Raw genomic sequence first — 11,371 nt, 5'->3', positions numbered from 1 at the left:
CTTGTGTATGGGACCCTTATTGTGGACATCTTTTGTGAGCTTCTACAACGGTATGCGGGACTTTACATCCCGGTTTTTATTATCAGTCTGTTACCACATCGATACTGAAAATGGTGGGGGCGAAAACCATGTTGGTTTGCTTCCATCGGAAAAGAGTAGGTAATGTTGATGAAACCGCGTGAAATGCTTTCCAATCAGTTGGTGTGATACCAACATCATTGTATTTTCCTTACTCTGGAACAATATGGAGTAGAGCCCTTCCCACCACTTGATGTCTTTGAAATACTTTCGGAAATTGTTTCGCTCACAGGAAACAAGATCTAGAAGCTCAAAAGCCATTAAATTTGCCGGGTGAAGGAGTCGGCATCGGCAGAGAACGCCGGCACCACGCAAGACGACAGAGCGGAGTGAGATAACGACATAGTGGGGCTCACAGTCACAACATGGCTTTCGTGACTCGAGCCGCAATACCTTCCGACAGCGGCACGACTCTGTCCCAGTTTGGTATTGACTGGCAGAGCAATCCCGTGGTTTACAATCCTATGGTTCATATGCCTGCATGTAAGTATGGAGTTCATGCATCCTCGATTTTGGGGTTTTATGGGGCACATGAACTTAAGAAGGCATTCACTGGTCTAGCTCACTAGTAGTACAATGACACCATTTTGTCCCAGCAAATCAGGACGATTGGAAAGTCTAGATTTTGTTGAACGGATCCCGGAATTGAGTGAATGCGGTTAGGATGTTCGGAAAAAATCGTTTCTCTTCAATGGTCCGGAGTATATAGCGATCTGACGCCGGCCAGCTGCAGCTGCATTCCAGACAGCTGGGAACCGTGTGTGCGAATTGCAACCCCGGACACATCTCTCTGGTGCTCCCCAATTCGCAGCCATGGCAGATACCAAAATCATTGCCCCCGTGGCACTCTCTGACACGAATAGTAACCTTGACAAGAGCGGCAAAGACGAGACTCCTGTCACCATAACGGAGACGACAGCGGGCGAGACTAAATCTTCTTGGTGGCGAAAAGCCGTGGGACTGGTCTGGGACTCCGTTGAGGGAGACCCAGAGTACCGTAAATATGTTCAAAGGCTGGATACCTTCTTCTTGTGAGACTTCCGCGTTTTATTCCCGGCCGTCATACATGCCCTTCAGTTCACAGATGATACTGACATCATTTGGTTAACCTCTAGCCCAACTGTCTGCTTTGGCTACTTCATCAAGTATTTAGATCAAACCAACTACAGTAAGTACTGGTTTACTTCAGTCTCCTGACTTTTGCTGAGACAACAATTAGGTAATGCATTCATCAGTGGCATGCAGGCAGACCTTGGTCTGTATGGCAACGAACGCAACTGGCTGAACACCTGGTTCAGTCTAGGTATCATGATCGGCAGTGTGCCTGCCCAAATGTCGCAACTGAGCTTCATCAGGCCATCGATACTCATCCCATCCTGTGAAGTCATCTGGTCTTTGTTGGTAGTTGGCATGGGCTTTGCCAAGAACATTGAAACTGTGAGACTTCATGTTCTTCAATATTTTGGTTGTCACTTATTGACTTCAATATCAGATGTACGCTCTACGTTTCTTCATCGGGCTGTTTGAGGCGTGTGCGTTTCCTGGCTACATCGCCATGCTGGGCGGCTGGTACGGCCCCAAGGAACTCACTAAGCGTTTGGCCATCCTTCTCCAGGTCGAGTCTATTGCAAGCATGTTCAGCGGGTACTTGCAGGCGGGTCTTTATTCTAGCATGAACGGCCGTCACGGCATTGCTGGCTGGAGGTGGTTGTTCATTATGGACGCGATTATCTCGCTTCCAATTGCGATTTGGGGCTTCTTTGGACTCCCGGACCTGCCTCACAACACGAAAGCATTCTACTGGACACCCGAGGTAAGCCCAACAAATACTGCTTAGTAACTTGCTTGCATAGCTAACGCAAAGGCTACAGCATGTCAAGTTCGGCATCGAAAGGATTGAACAGTTCGGCCAGAAGGCTCAGCAAAAGTTGACCTGGAAGGAAGCCAAGCGCATTTATCTTGGATGGGAGATATGGGTCTTTGTTGTCCCTTACACGTGAGTCAAAGTCGGCCAACAGCAGTCAAGTGAGGAGCTAACTTTCTCGCAAAGCATGGTCGCCGCATGTCATTCAGCGACAAGCTATTTCAACTTGTGGCTGAAAGCCGCTGGTTATAGTGTTGTAGATGCGAACATTTACCCCACTGGGGGAAGCGCCTTGAACATAGTTGCAACCGTGATTTGGGGCATCATTGCTGACCACACCGGGCAGAACTATCTCATGATCGTCATCGTCCAAGCTCTGATGATTCTATCCAATATCCTTCTTTCTGTCTGGTCTATTCCCAAGGGAGCCCTAATGTTCGCCTACTATCTGTCATACGCTGGATCGGCTGCTACACCTGTCCTCATTGTGAGTGTTCCAAACACACTAACGGGATGATGTTTTATAACTAACTACTACTCTCTAACTTAAGAGTTGGGCGAACAGACTCAATGCCGGCGATCCCAGCCTGCGACAGCTCTTGGTGGCCACAGCCAACGTTGTCTCTTATGCTTGGGTTCTCTGGGTGCCATGTAAGTTCAGATGTGTTGTCGACCAGTCACTTCGACTAACGGAGTGCTAGTGGTACTGTTTCCAACCTATGATGCGCCAAAATACAAATATGGATATCAGATCCTCATCCTTTTCGGAGGCCTTGCAATCATCAGCGTCACTTTGATGTGGTACATGTACAGAAGAAGAGAGTGAGTTTCGGCTACATCTTGTTTCGCATGCTCTATGAATTATCACTTACCAGACACCACTAGCCAAAAACGCGCCCGACAACAAAATCACGGTGCTGAAGGAGGCCCGGTCTCGTCGAACGAACATGAGAGCGGGCTATGAGGCGGGCAGGTTGACACATCATACGCTAAGAACCAACAAACATGCACGTGCAACATTAGAAGAAAAAGTTGATTTTTTCGTGCTAGCGTAAGAAATTCTCAACTCGTTTGTAGATGTTGAAGACAGAAAGTTCAAACGCGAACAATTCTCAACACTGGCTCTGGACAAACCAGCACAATGGTATCTGGACACAGAGACCACGAGCGGTCGGACATATATGCCTTTCTTAAGCAAGATATTTTCACAGAACTTTGTAGATTATGCGAATTACCCGCGACTCAGAAATAACTACCGACTGGAACCAGTGTGCGAAAAGCCACAGCAGCAGATCATTCCAGGGGTGCCTGAACTGGCAAGCTGGGTTTACGACCAGTCACCACGTAGCTATATTTTCGAGATTAGTCACGAATGGTACAATATAATCGAAACATTGGGAGACTTACACAGGCCACCAAATGTGAATCCTAGGGTCACGCATTTCTTTTCTTGCCTGCGAGCACAAGACAATGACCTCCTCCTTCGACCAACCTTTGATGGTCGTGAGCGTTCCGAGAGCAGCAGACTCGAGGAAGGAGTCGAGGTTGGCTAGGCCCCAGCCGCCGATATCCTTCATCGTTTTGTCTCGAGGCCACGTGTTGGTCGGCCACTTGTAGACTATCTCTCTGACATCCTCAAAGCCACGATCGATAAGAAGCTGCTTCCAGCGCGAAGCTAGCTTGAGCGAGCGGTTGATCTTCTCCATGGCGTCAACAACCTCTGTGGCCCATTGCACAAGCGAGCTGTTCTCTGGTATCGTGTCGTCATCGCTGTGGGCCTCCATCGATACGTCCTGGGCTTCGAACCAGCCGCCGGGCTCGAGTTGGCTAAACGAGATATGTTCATATGGGAAGTTTCTGGAGGAACCGCTAAGAAGGACTTACTTGTAGATGCTGTCGACTAATCTTACCGGATCTAGGATGCTACCATTTAATGTTCTGGAGAATATGAAGTCGAACTTCTTTGACCATGTCCAAGGCTTCTCAAGGTCGTCGATCTCGAAGGAGCAGTTAGGCGGCATACTGTATCATCGTCAGCGTGCTGTCTTGTTCTGCCAAGGCGAGTGTGATAAGCCCACAAGTCAGGTTGTACTGGGCTAATATCGACCCCAATAACCTGTTATATTGATCAGACTCAATTGAAGAATGACACAAATCTATCAGTACTGCTTCTTACCTCCGCCTCGGGATGTTCTTCCGCTATGGAAAAGATCATTGTAAGTAGGTACTACGACCAAAGCTATAGAGAAAGCGACTTTGAGGCGTACCATATTCCAATGCCCAAATGCCTGTACCTGTTCCGAGATCAAGTACTCTCTTGGCTCCATAGGACTTTGGGCATGTGCAAAGGCGGCCCCTAAAAGTCCTCACAAAGAGTTCATGCTGCAAATCCAAGCGATCTTGCTCAACCTAGGGATCATGCGTGAGCACAGAGTCAGAAATGGGACCGAAACTTGACATCGCACATTATCGTGGGGAAAGTAGTATTCTGTGGAAGACGTTATTATGACATACACTGGGTCTTTTTGAGTGGTTCAAGATACTCACTGCCGCGAGAGTGGGAATGATAAAGGCGCCCGTACTCATCTTCGAAATGCAGCACGGAAGAGCGAATGGAAGTCAGGGAATCGCGTATAGACTGGGCGTGAATATAGTGTCAGCAATGCTTCGCGTACTCCAGCGAACAGCGACATATAGTGGTCCTCCAGTATCCAGTATACAGCTGTGTTACGTACAACGTTGATAGCAGAGTCGGTTTCACCATCATCTGGGGCCTGTGGCAACCGCGCTGCAAGTCAGCAAACGGGGGACTGACTCCCATTTCCTATCCGCATGGCAGGTTAATCCATACAATGAGGCCGGTGGCTGGGTTCGTGCTGTCCTCTGGTTGCGCTACGGAAGCCGCGACTACGGCCTCTGGAGACGAGCGCGTTCCCTCTCCTTGTGTCGCCATTTCGAATGCTCTCAAGGAATGGAATTGGCGTCGTCAGGTAAGAGTTCTGCCTTGGGGATGGCGGGGTGGGCGAGCGGAGATTTTGACTGACGAGTGGTAACCTAGGTATTTAATCGGCCAAACTCAAACCCAACTTTCAAGGGCTACAGGGGACCCCCCCCCGCCCCCACCTGGCTCACCACAGAACTCCCGATTCCTCACCGCAAAACACCACACTGTACAAATATGCATGGTCGCATGAGTTGATGGTCAGTGCCTTGAAGAAAACGGCGAACTAATCCAGGATGGCCTTGGGGTTGTGGAGAATTATTGGCAGAATCCTCCAACCAGACTTGGAGTTTCGGGGTTCAACGGAACGTATTTCCACCGACTAGCGCGGCAATTGCCAAGGTCATAGACACCTGTCAGTGGCCAGCTGGACAATAGGAGTGGGCGGCAAGAAGGGGCCAAAAGCCGGAGGTGTCCGAATGGAGTGTTGCCGCGGACCGGGGACTGGCTATCCGAGCGAACTCCCCCGAGTTTGCCAAGTTGCGTCGGCGGTCCTAATGATGTTTTGGGGTGATTGTTTGGAAAACAAACGATGACGCACGACATTCTAGCTGGTTTTCATATCTTGTGCTCGCGACAAACTCGTGAGGTACTAACTACCCTGTAGCGGCGAATCGGCTTTCTTGATCTCATGGCGAAGGTCGTGCCAGTACAAACTGATGACCATTGCAGTAGTCCTCTGTCTAATTGTGTTCAATTTTTATCTTGACCAGATTCCAAAAAAAAAAAAAACCTCGATGCAAGGTGCCTTGATATTAATTTCGTATGAGTTATGACGTGCAGCACTCGTACTTGCAAGACGCGCGTACCTGCCTTGAGAAATCTTGCGGGGAACATCACGCACAGTGCAGTTTCAACTGTCGGTGTGCCCACATTAGGATCAGTTCGCGCTAATGAGGCTGATCAAGGGGCTTTTCACGTTTGCAGATGATATCCGTTAGCGCAAGCTTCCAGAAAATGGTATCAAGCGGTGGTAAACATCAGATACGACAATTTCAAAGGACAAGAGAATCTCGAGATAATCTTGCTAGAGAGGTAGGACCCGTGGGGACGCTATCGAGGTGAAGGCTATGCGCATCAGCCTGCTGGCCGAAGTGGATGCAGTCTGCAATAGGTGTTAACAGGCGCATCTCTGGGACGGATCGAGCCACCCAAATGGCGAATCTCGATATCGCGTGCATTTAACACCTCGAGGCACGATAACACTCTATAGATATCGGAATGCCAGAAATAATTTATAATGAGGATGTTTGTAATATCAACCATGGAAATTTAGTTAGAGTCATAATGTTATATCGCTTTCACTATTGACAACCCTTATGTGCTGGGCTAGGGTTGATAGTTTTGGAACTGACACCTCCAGGCCAAAACCTAAGATACATCTAAAACATGCCAACGCCTTATCCTTACTAGATTCAGTACTCATTACACTCATTTCGTTACGTCCATACTTTGGACGGAATATAAGTATCGAATGAAAAGATGAGAGTTCTTTCGCACGTTCAGTAGGTACACTACTATAACAAAGAAACAAGTCGGGATTTTATACATATTCTTCACTACAAACCCAAGCTTCTTTGGATGTGATGTAGCCCTGAAACGAAATGTAGGCTCTTTTCTATTTTTCTTTTTCTAAAAGGCTGTATACTCTAAGCATGTGATGGTTTCAAAGTGCAGAACGTGCCTTGGGCTCCTTGATTCTTGCATACATCTCGTCCTCGAATGCTTTGATATATGGTCGTAGTCTATCCTCCGCCGCCGGCAGCATTTGCGTTACAAATAAGCCACACAACCCAGATTGCCTATCGATCCACTGTGGTGAATTAGCAACTTGATTAGTATAGTTAGATACTCCGATAACTTACCCAAAAAATGTTAGAGGCACCACTCCACATCAACGTCCCGTTCTGCCTGTTCGAGTGACTATGCCCGTCGACAAGCAGCCCCCCAAGGCCCCAGTCGTATTCGTGGGTAACTGGAAAATGCCCAACCGCCCACTCAGGCTCCTCCATGGCTTTCAACAGGCTCTTCTTGGCCTCGAAAGACAGCTGAGGCTTGAACATCTCCGCACTCATCCTCGGGCTCAGCAGCTTGCCGTCGTCGACTAAGAGAGAGTGCAATACCCGCATGACGTCCGGCGCCGAACCATACGAACCCTGGCCTCCCAGACAATCTGTGACTCCCTGGTTCAAGTCTCTACCGCGGTAGAGAATGACCTCTCCCGTGTCGCCGTCGCGGGTATTCATTGCCCATAATTGTGGCCTGACGGCCTCGACGTCGAAGGTAAAGCTAGATGCACCGACCGGATCCCAGACTTTCTGGCGCAGGTATTGTTCCAGAGACTTCCCGGTGACAGTCTCGATGAGTTTACCTGTCCAGTCCAAGCTGGAGCTGTACGCCCAGTCTTTTCCTGGTTCATAGATTAATGGATAACCAAAACGTTCTTCAACGGTGGAACCGTGGGTAGGCTTTATGCCGTGGAATGATTGCCATTCTCGAATGGCGTCGCTGAGGAAGTCGTAACTGTTCCCGGCACTGTGTGTGAGAAGTTGGCGGAGGGTGATTGGATTCTTGCGTGGCACTTCGATTGGGGACCCAGACTCAGTGAAGCCGATCAAGACAGGCTTCTCCGCCAATGCTGGGAGTTTTCCGGATACATCATCGTCAAGAGAGAGGATCCCACTTTCCACAAGTTGCAGAGCGGCAATGGTTGTGAAAAGCTTCGTCACGGATGCAAGTGTGAGGATGTTGTCGGCGGCAAGGGGCTTCTGATTTGTCAAATTGTCACCAAGAATGTGCGAATATTGAAAATTGCCTTTCTGGTCAGCTGAGTCTGAAACACGTCGAACGATAGAGATGTGAACATATCATCGGGGCTCAACACACCAGAGTAGTCTTTGGCATAGAGCATGACACCTGGGATGTCGCGATTCCGCACAGCGGTGTCAATGTTTGCCTCAAAAGGGCCCATGATCGCATATGATTCGCTGCTGATAATAAGTTATTCGGCTTATCTGAAGAAGCGTATGAGATTCAGTCTGGGAGGGGTAAGTGTGTTAAGGTTTGTCCATTTGGAAAAAGTTGGATGCGACCAGATGACACCACCAGCATTTTCATTAGTCATCAGACGTCGGGTGATCTGTCAGGAAGTGGATGATGACATCCCAAGGCGACTGACTATATTAGAGAGCAGGACCCACTACAAGAGAGTTAGGTTCCGTCATAGAAAAAATTTGGTCAAGAAAGATTTTAATTGCAGTGCTAAATCTAAAGCATCACCAGGCGGTTGCATTTGCAGCGGGATCCATCATAGGGCAAGCCCAAACTGCCAATTTAATTGCATACCAGAAAGCTAATGATTCAAAGCTCTCGCATATCTTGACTTTCGCCACCCCATCAACGCTGTAGACCCGGTAACTATGTTATACGTTCATCGCACAAGGAACATATCAACGCGGGCCGACAAAGATAATCCAGCGTAATCAACAGATTCAGATTTGTTGGGCGATTTGCTTAGCAGCCAACGTAGATAGCTAAAGCATAGTTAGTAATCTTGACTCAAATGTTACTCAAAATATGACTAACCATTGGCGAAAAGAGCTAGAAAAGGTATAGAAGTCAATACGGGTTATCTGAAACCAGAGTATGTCAAGGAGTGAAACTAACCGTAAGTGTCGGCGTGGTTCAAGTTCTGAGCCGCAGACAAGCTCTGGACACAACTGTAACCGTAGCAAGAGCTCTGGTCCGTGGTTCCCTTGATCTGGGTGAGATGAGTGACCTCGTGCTGCAAAGTTTCCATAGTGGTTAGCCAGACATCAAATAATTTTACAAAGTTTGTAAAAACTGACAAGCGCAGTGGTGGCCCTGTCCTGAGCGTGGCATGTGCGAGAGAGAGCGGTCAAACTGTTGAAGAAGTAAGGGCAGTTGACCATGTAGCTCTGGCTAGGGAGGGTATAGGCAATGACGCCGGATGAGCAGGCAGGGTAGATGTCAGTGCAGTACTGGCGGGAGACTCCAGAGGTGGTGCTGCCACACTCGCTGGCAACACGGGCAAACACAGCGGCGACAGTAGAGCGAGTAGAGGTCGACGAGGATTTGAAATACTCGGTCATCTTAGCGGCCGGACCGGAGGCAGCAGCGGAGGAAGCGGCGGCGGCTAGAGCACGGCAGTTGGATAGAGCGGTCGTGGTGGCGGTGCGCTGGGTGCCGGTGCAGTCACTCTGGACGACGGTGCGCTTAATGTTGGCATGGAAGTCGCGGCGGACCTTGGCGGCGGCGGCGCCATTGACCTCAACGCTAAGGACGTTGGAGCTGAAGCTTGCGGTGCTGGCGATGTCGGTGCCATCAGCTTCAGCGATGGAGAAAGAGCCCTTGGCCGCGACATCGAACTTGCCGCCGGCGCTCAGGTCGTGGACCTCGGCGACATCCCACTCAACCTCAACAGTCTTTCCGGCTGGAATTACCTCGAAGGCGTCCTCGGCGATGCCAGAGGTGGCAAGGCGGAGACGAACACCGTCAAAGGCAACCTGCTCGGCTATAGACAGACGTTAGAGCGACGCGTGATTAGTGGCAAGTTTGTATAAGAGCAAACTCACATCCGGTGAAGACCTCGGCCTTCTCGACAGCGAGCTTATCGAGGATGGAACCAGCCTTCAGGACCTTGAGGTCCGAGGCACCAGTGTTAGTGATGCTGGCCTTGACACCAGAGTTGCCGACGGCTTCGATCTTGACATCGATGGGGCTGTCACGCTTGTTGAGGTCAAGAACGACGGCGCTCGCAAGAGCAGCGAAGCAAGAGAGACCGGTGAGGAACTTCATGGTGGAAGACTGGACAGTGAAGACAGGGGAAGTCAATCTGATTCTTCTGGTTGCCGATGCTGGGGATGATGAGGATCAGAAGTTGGTCATCAAGGTTCTCACGAGAATATATATACTCAGACGAAACTATACACAAGTCTAATGAATTTTGTAGATAAGACCTTAGGTCGAGATTCTGCTTCCACCTCATCGGCCAGCGCTCTTCGATGTCTGCCAAGTCGGGAACCAGGACAAAAACGGAATGTCCAAAGACTGACTGCCTACATCTTGCTTCTGTTGATGAGAGGGGTCGAGTAAGTCTAACGCAACGAGTGCCGGAGTATGGCGAGGATAGGAAGGAACGAAGGCGAGGTACATGTGCAGCAGAGAATAAGCGGAACCAAGAAGGCAACTCGATACCCCAAGCGCTGCTTCCCTGTTGATTCCAGTCAAGGACGAATAAGATCTAGAGTCATTTAGACAAATATCAGTCTGGGAAAGGACGTTGCGTTAAAGCTCTTGGCACGTCGCCGCATGCTGGAGTCTTCTCCACAAGTCATATCCGAATGGAACGTCGCCAGGGAGAAGACTCGAGCTTGAATAAAAAACCACAACTGCAACTAGGTTACACTATCCCCGGATGCCGGTTACAGGAATAAGAGAAGCGGCAGGCGCCGGTATGTGCCTACCCCAGCCCAAAGGTCAGACTAATGTGAGATAGGCATCTGACAGGCACATTGTTTGTCCATCAGTGCGTAACGGCACATGAGCGAGGCTGTTTCCAAGTCTGGAAGGAGGTGCAATTCAATCGTCTGATACGAGTTACTACCGTCTATTCCACTACGACATTTCCGCTGACGACCAACAGGGGGGTGGCAGTCTTTCCAGGAGAAGCGCAGGATAATCGTGAGAGCTTACGAATGGCAAGGGCACACAGCGTCCATCCAACTAGTCGACCAAATCGCAGCGATGCAATATCGTATTTCTCAAGCGAGCGTTGACGGAGATGCGCCTAGCTGGATAGAGAGATTGCATCAGGGGCTGAGACAAGCCTGGAGGCGAGAAGCTTATGTTGTCGATCGATTTCCCGCAAGGTAGCAGTCACTGCGGGGTAATTGAGCTCCAGGGCGGAGTTGAAGCGGTGTTTGAAAGCCCGGCGGACTCACTAATACTGAGATGCCTCTTTTGGCATCGCGGTGCTCGCCACTCTGCGAACTCTGATAGATGTTCCTCAATACTTCTCTCATCACCAACTCAACATTCTAGCTTCGTTTTCGGATTTGGGTACGTTGTCACAGACCAAAGTCTGGGCGAACTTCCCATGATTCGGCATACGGCACCTTTGGCGGCTGGGCATGGAGCGAAAAGGAGCGCCGCCGCCAAAATCAATCCGACACGCCGAAAGGGACCTTCCTATTCCGATCTCATGTGCCGAGTCTAGACGCAACCCTGCGGCAATTCGGGGGTTGCAACAAGAGTGACACCGCACTGAACATCGGGTGAGACAAGGAGCATCCCACCAGCGTATAGCCCTAATCCAGAGTACCCAACAATTACTCTCCATGCTCCCCATTTAATTATGATTACATTTCGTTGCCGGAGATCGGCGCAGAATACCTGGCAAACTGTGG

The 11,371-nt window shown here is 49.7% G+C and overlaps 4 protein-coding genes across 4 annotated transcripts; 1 reads left to right on the top strand and 3 right to left on the bottom strand.

Annotated features, from left to right (window-relative positions):
- Positions 1-891: 891 nt before the first annotated feature.
- ColSpa_00415 (pantothenate transporter liz1) lies at positions 892-2,768 on the top strand (the record flags this gene model as incomplete). The annotated part of the gene is made up of 8 exons (XM_049266627.1): positions 892-1,109; positions 1,194-1,246; positions 1,298-1,515; positions 1,571-1,891; positions 1,950-2,074; positions 2,159-2,429; positions 2,494-2,593; positions 2,644-2,768. 8 exons carry the CDS (start codon positions 892-894, stop codon positions 2,766-2,768), a joined length of 1,431 nt encoding a protein of 476 aa, XP_049122584.1.
- A 577-nt stretch (positions 2,769-3,345) lies between these two features.
- Positions 3,346-3,963, bottom strand: ColSpa_00414 (putative methyltransferase tdiE; the record flags this gene model as incomplete). The annotated part of the gene is made up of 2 exons (XM_049266626.1): positions 3,346-3,769; positions 3,827-3,963. The coding sequence occupies 2 exons, from the start codon at positions 3,961-3,963 to the stop codon at positions 3,346-3,348; spliced, it is 561 nt and encodes a 186-aa protein (XP_049122583.1).
- Positions 3,964-6,609: 2,646 nt separating this feature from the next.
- Positions 6,610-7,914, bottom strand: ColSpa_00413 (acyltransferase LovD; the record flags this gene model as incomplete). The annotated part of the gene is made up of 3 exons (XM_049266625.1): positions 6,610-6,756; positions 6,809-7,776; positions 7,830-7,914. 3 exons carry the CDS (start codon positions 7,912-7,914, stop codon positions 6,610-6,612), a joined length of 1,200 nt encoding a protein of 399 aa, XP_049122582.1.
- A 690-nt stretch (positions 7,915-8,604) lies between these two features.
- ColSpa_00412 (neutral protease 2) lies at positions 8,605-9,761 on the bottom strand (the record flags this gene model as incomplete). The annotated part of the gene is made up of 3 exons (XM_049266624.1): positions 8,605-8,727; positions 8,792-9,477; positions 9,539-9,761. The coding sequence occupies 3 exons, from the start codon at positions 9,759-9,761 to the stop codon at positions 8,605-8,607; spliced, it is 1,032 nt and encodes a 343-aa protein (XP_049122581.1).
- Between the last annotated feature and the right edge of the window lie 1,610 nt (positions 9,762-11,371).

This window comes from Colletotrichum spaethianum, assembly GCF_022836535.1.
Source record: "Colletotrichum spaethianum MAFF 239500 DNA, contig01, whole genome shotgun sequence".
In the NCBI taxonomy this organism is placed as follows: Eukaryota; Fungi; Ascomycota; class Sordariomycetes; order Glomerellales; family Glomerellaceae; genus Colletotrichum; species Colletotrichum spaethianum.
Note: the sequence above shows the minus strand (reverse complement) of the source record. Positions and strands in the feature narration are given on the sequence as shown.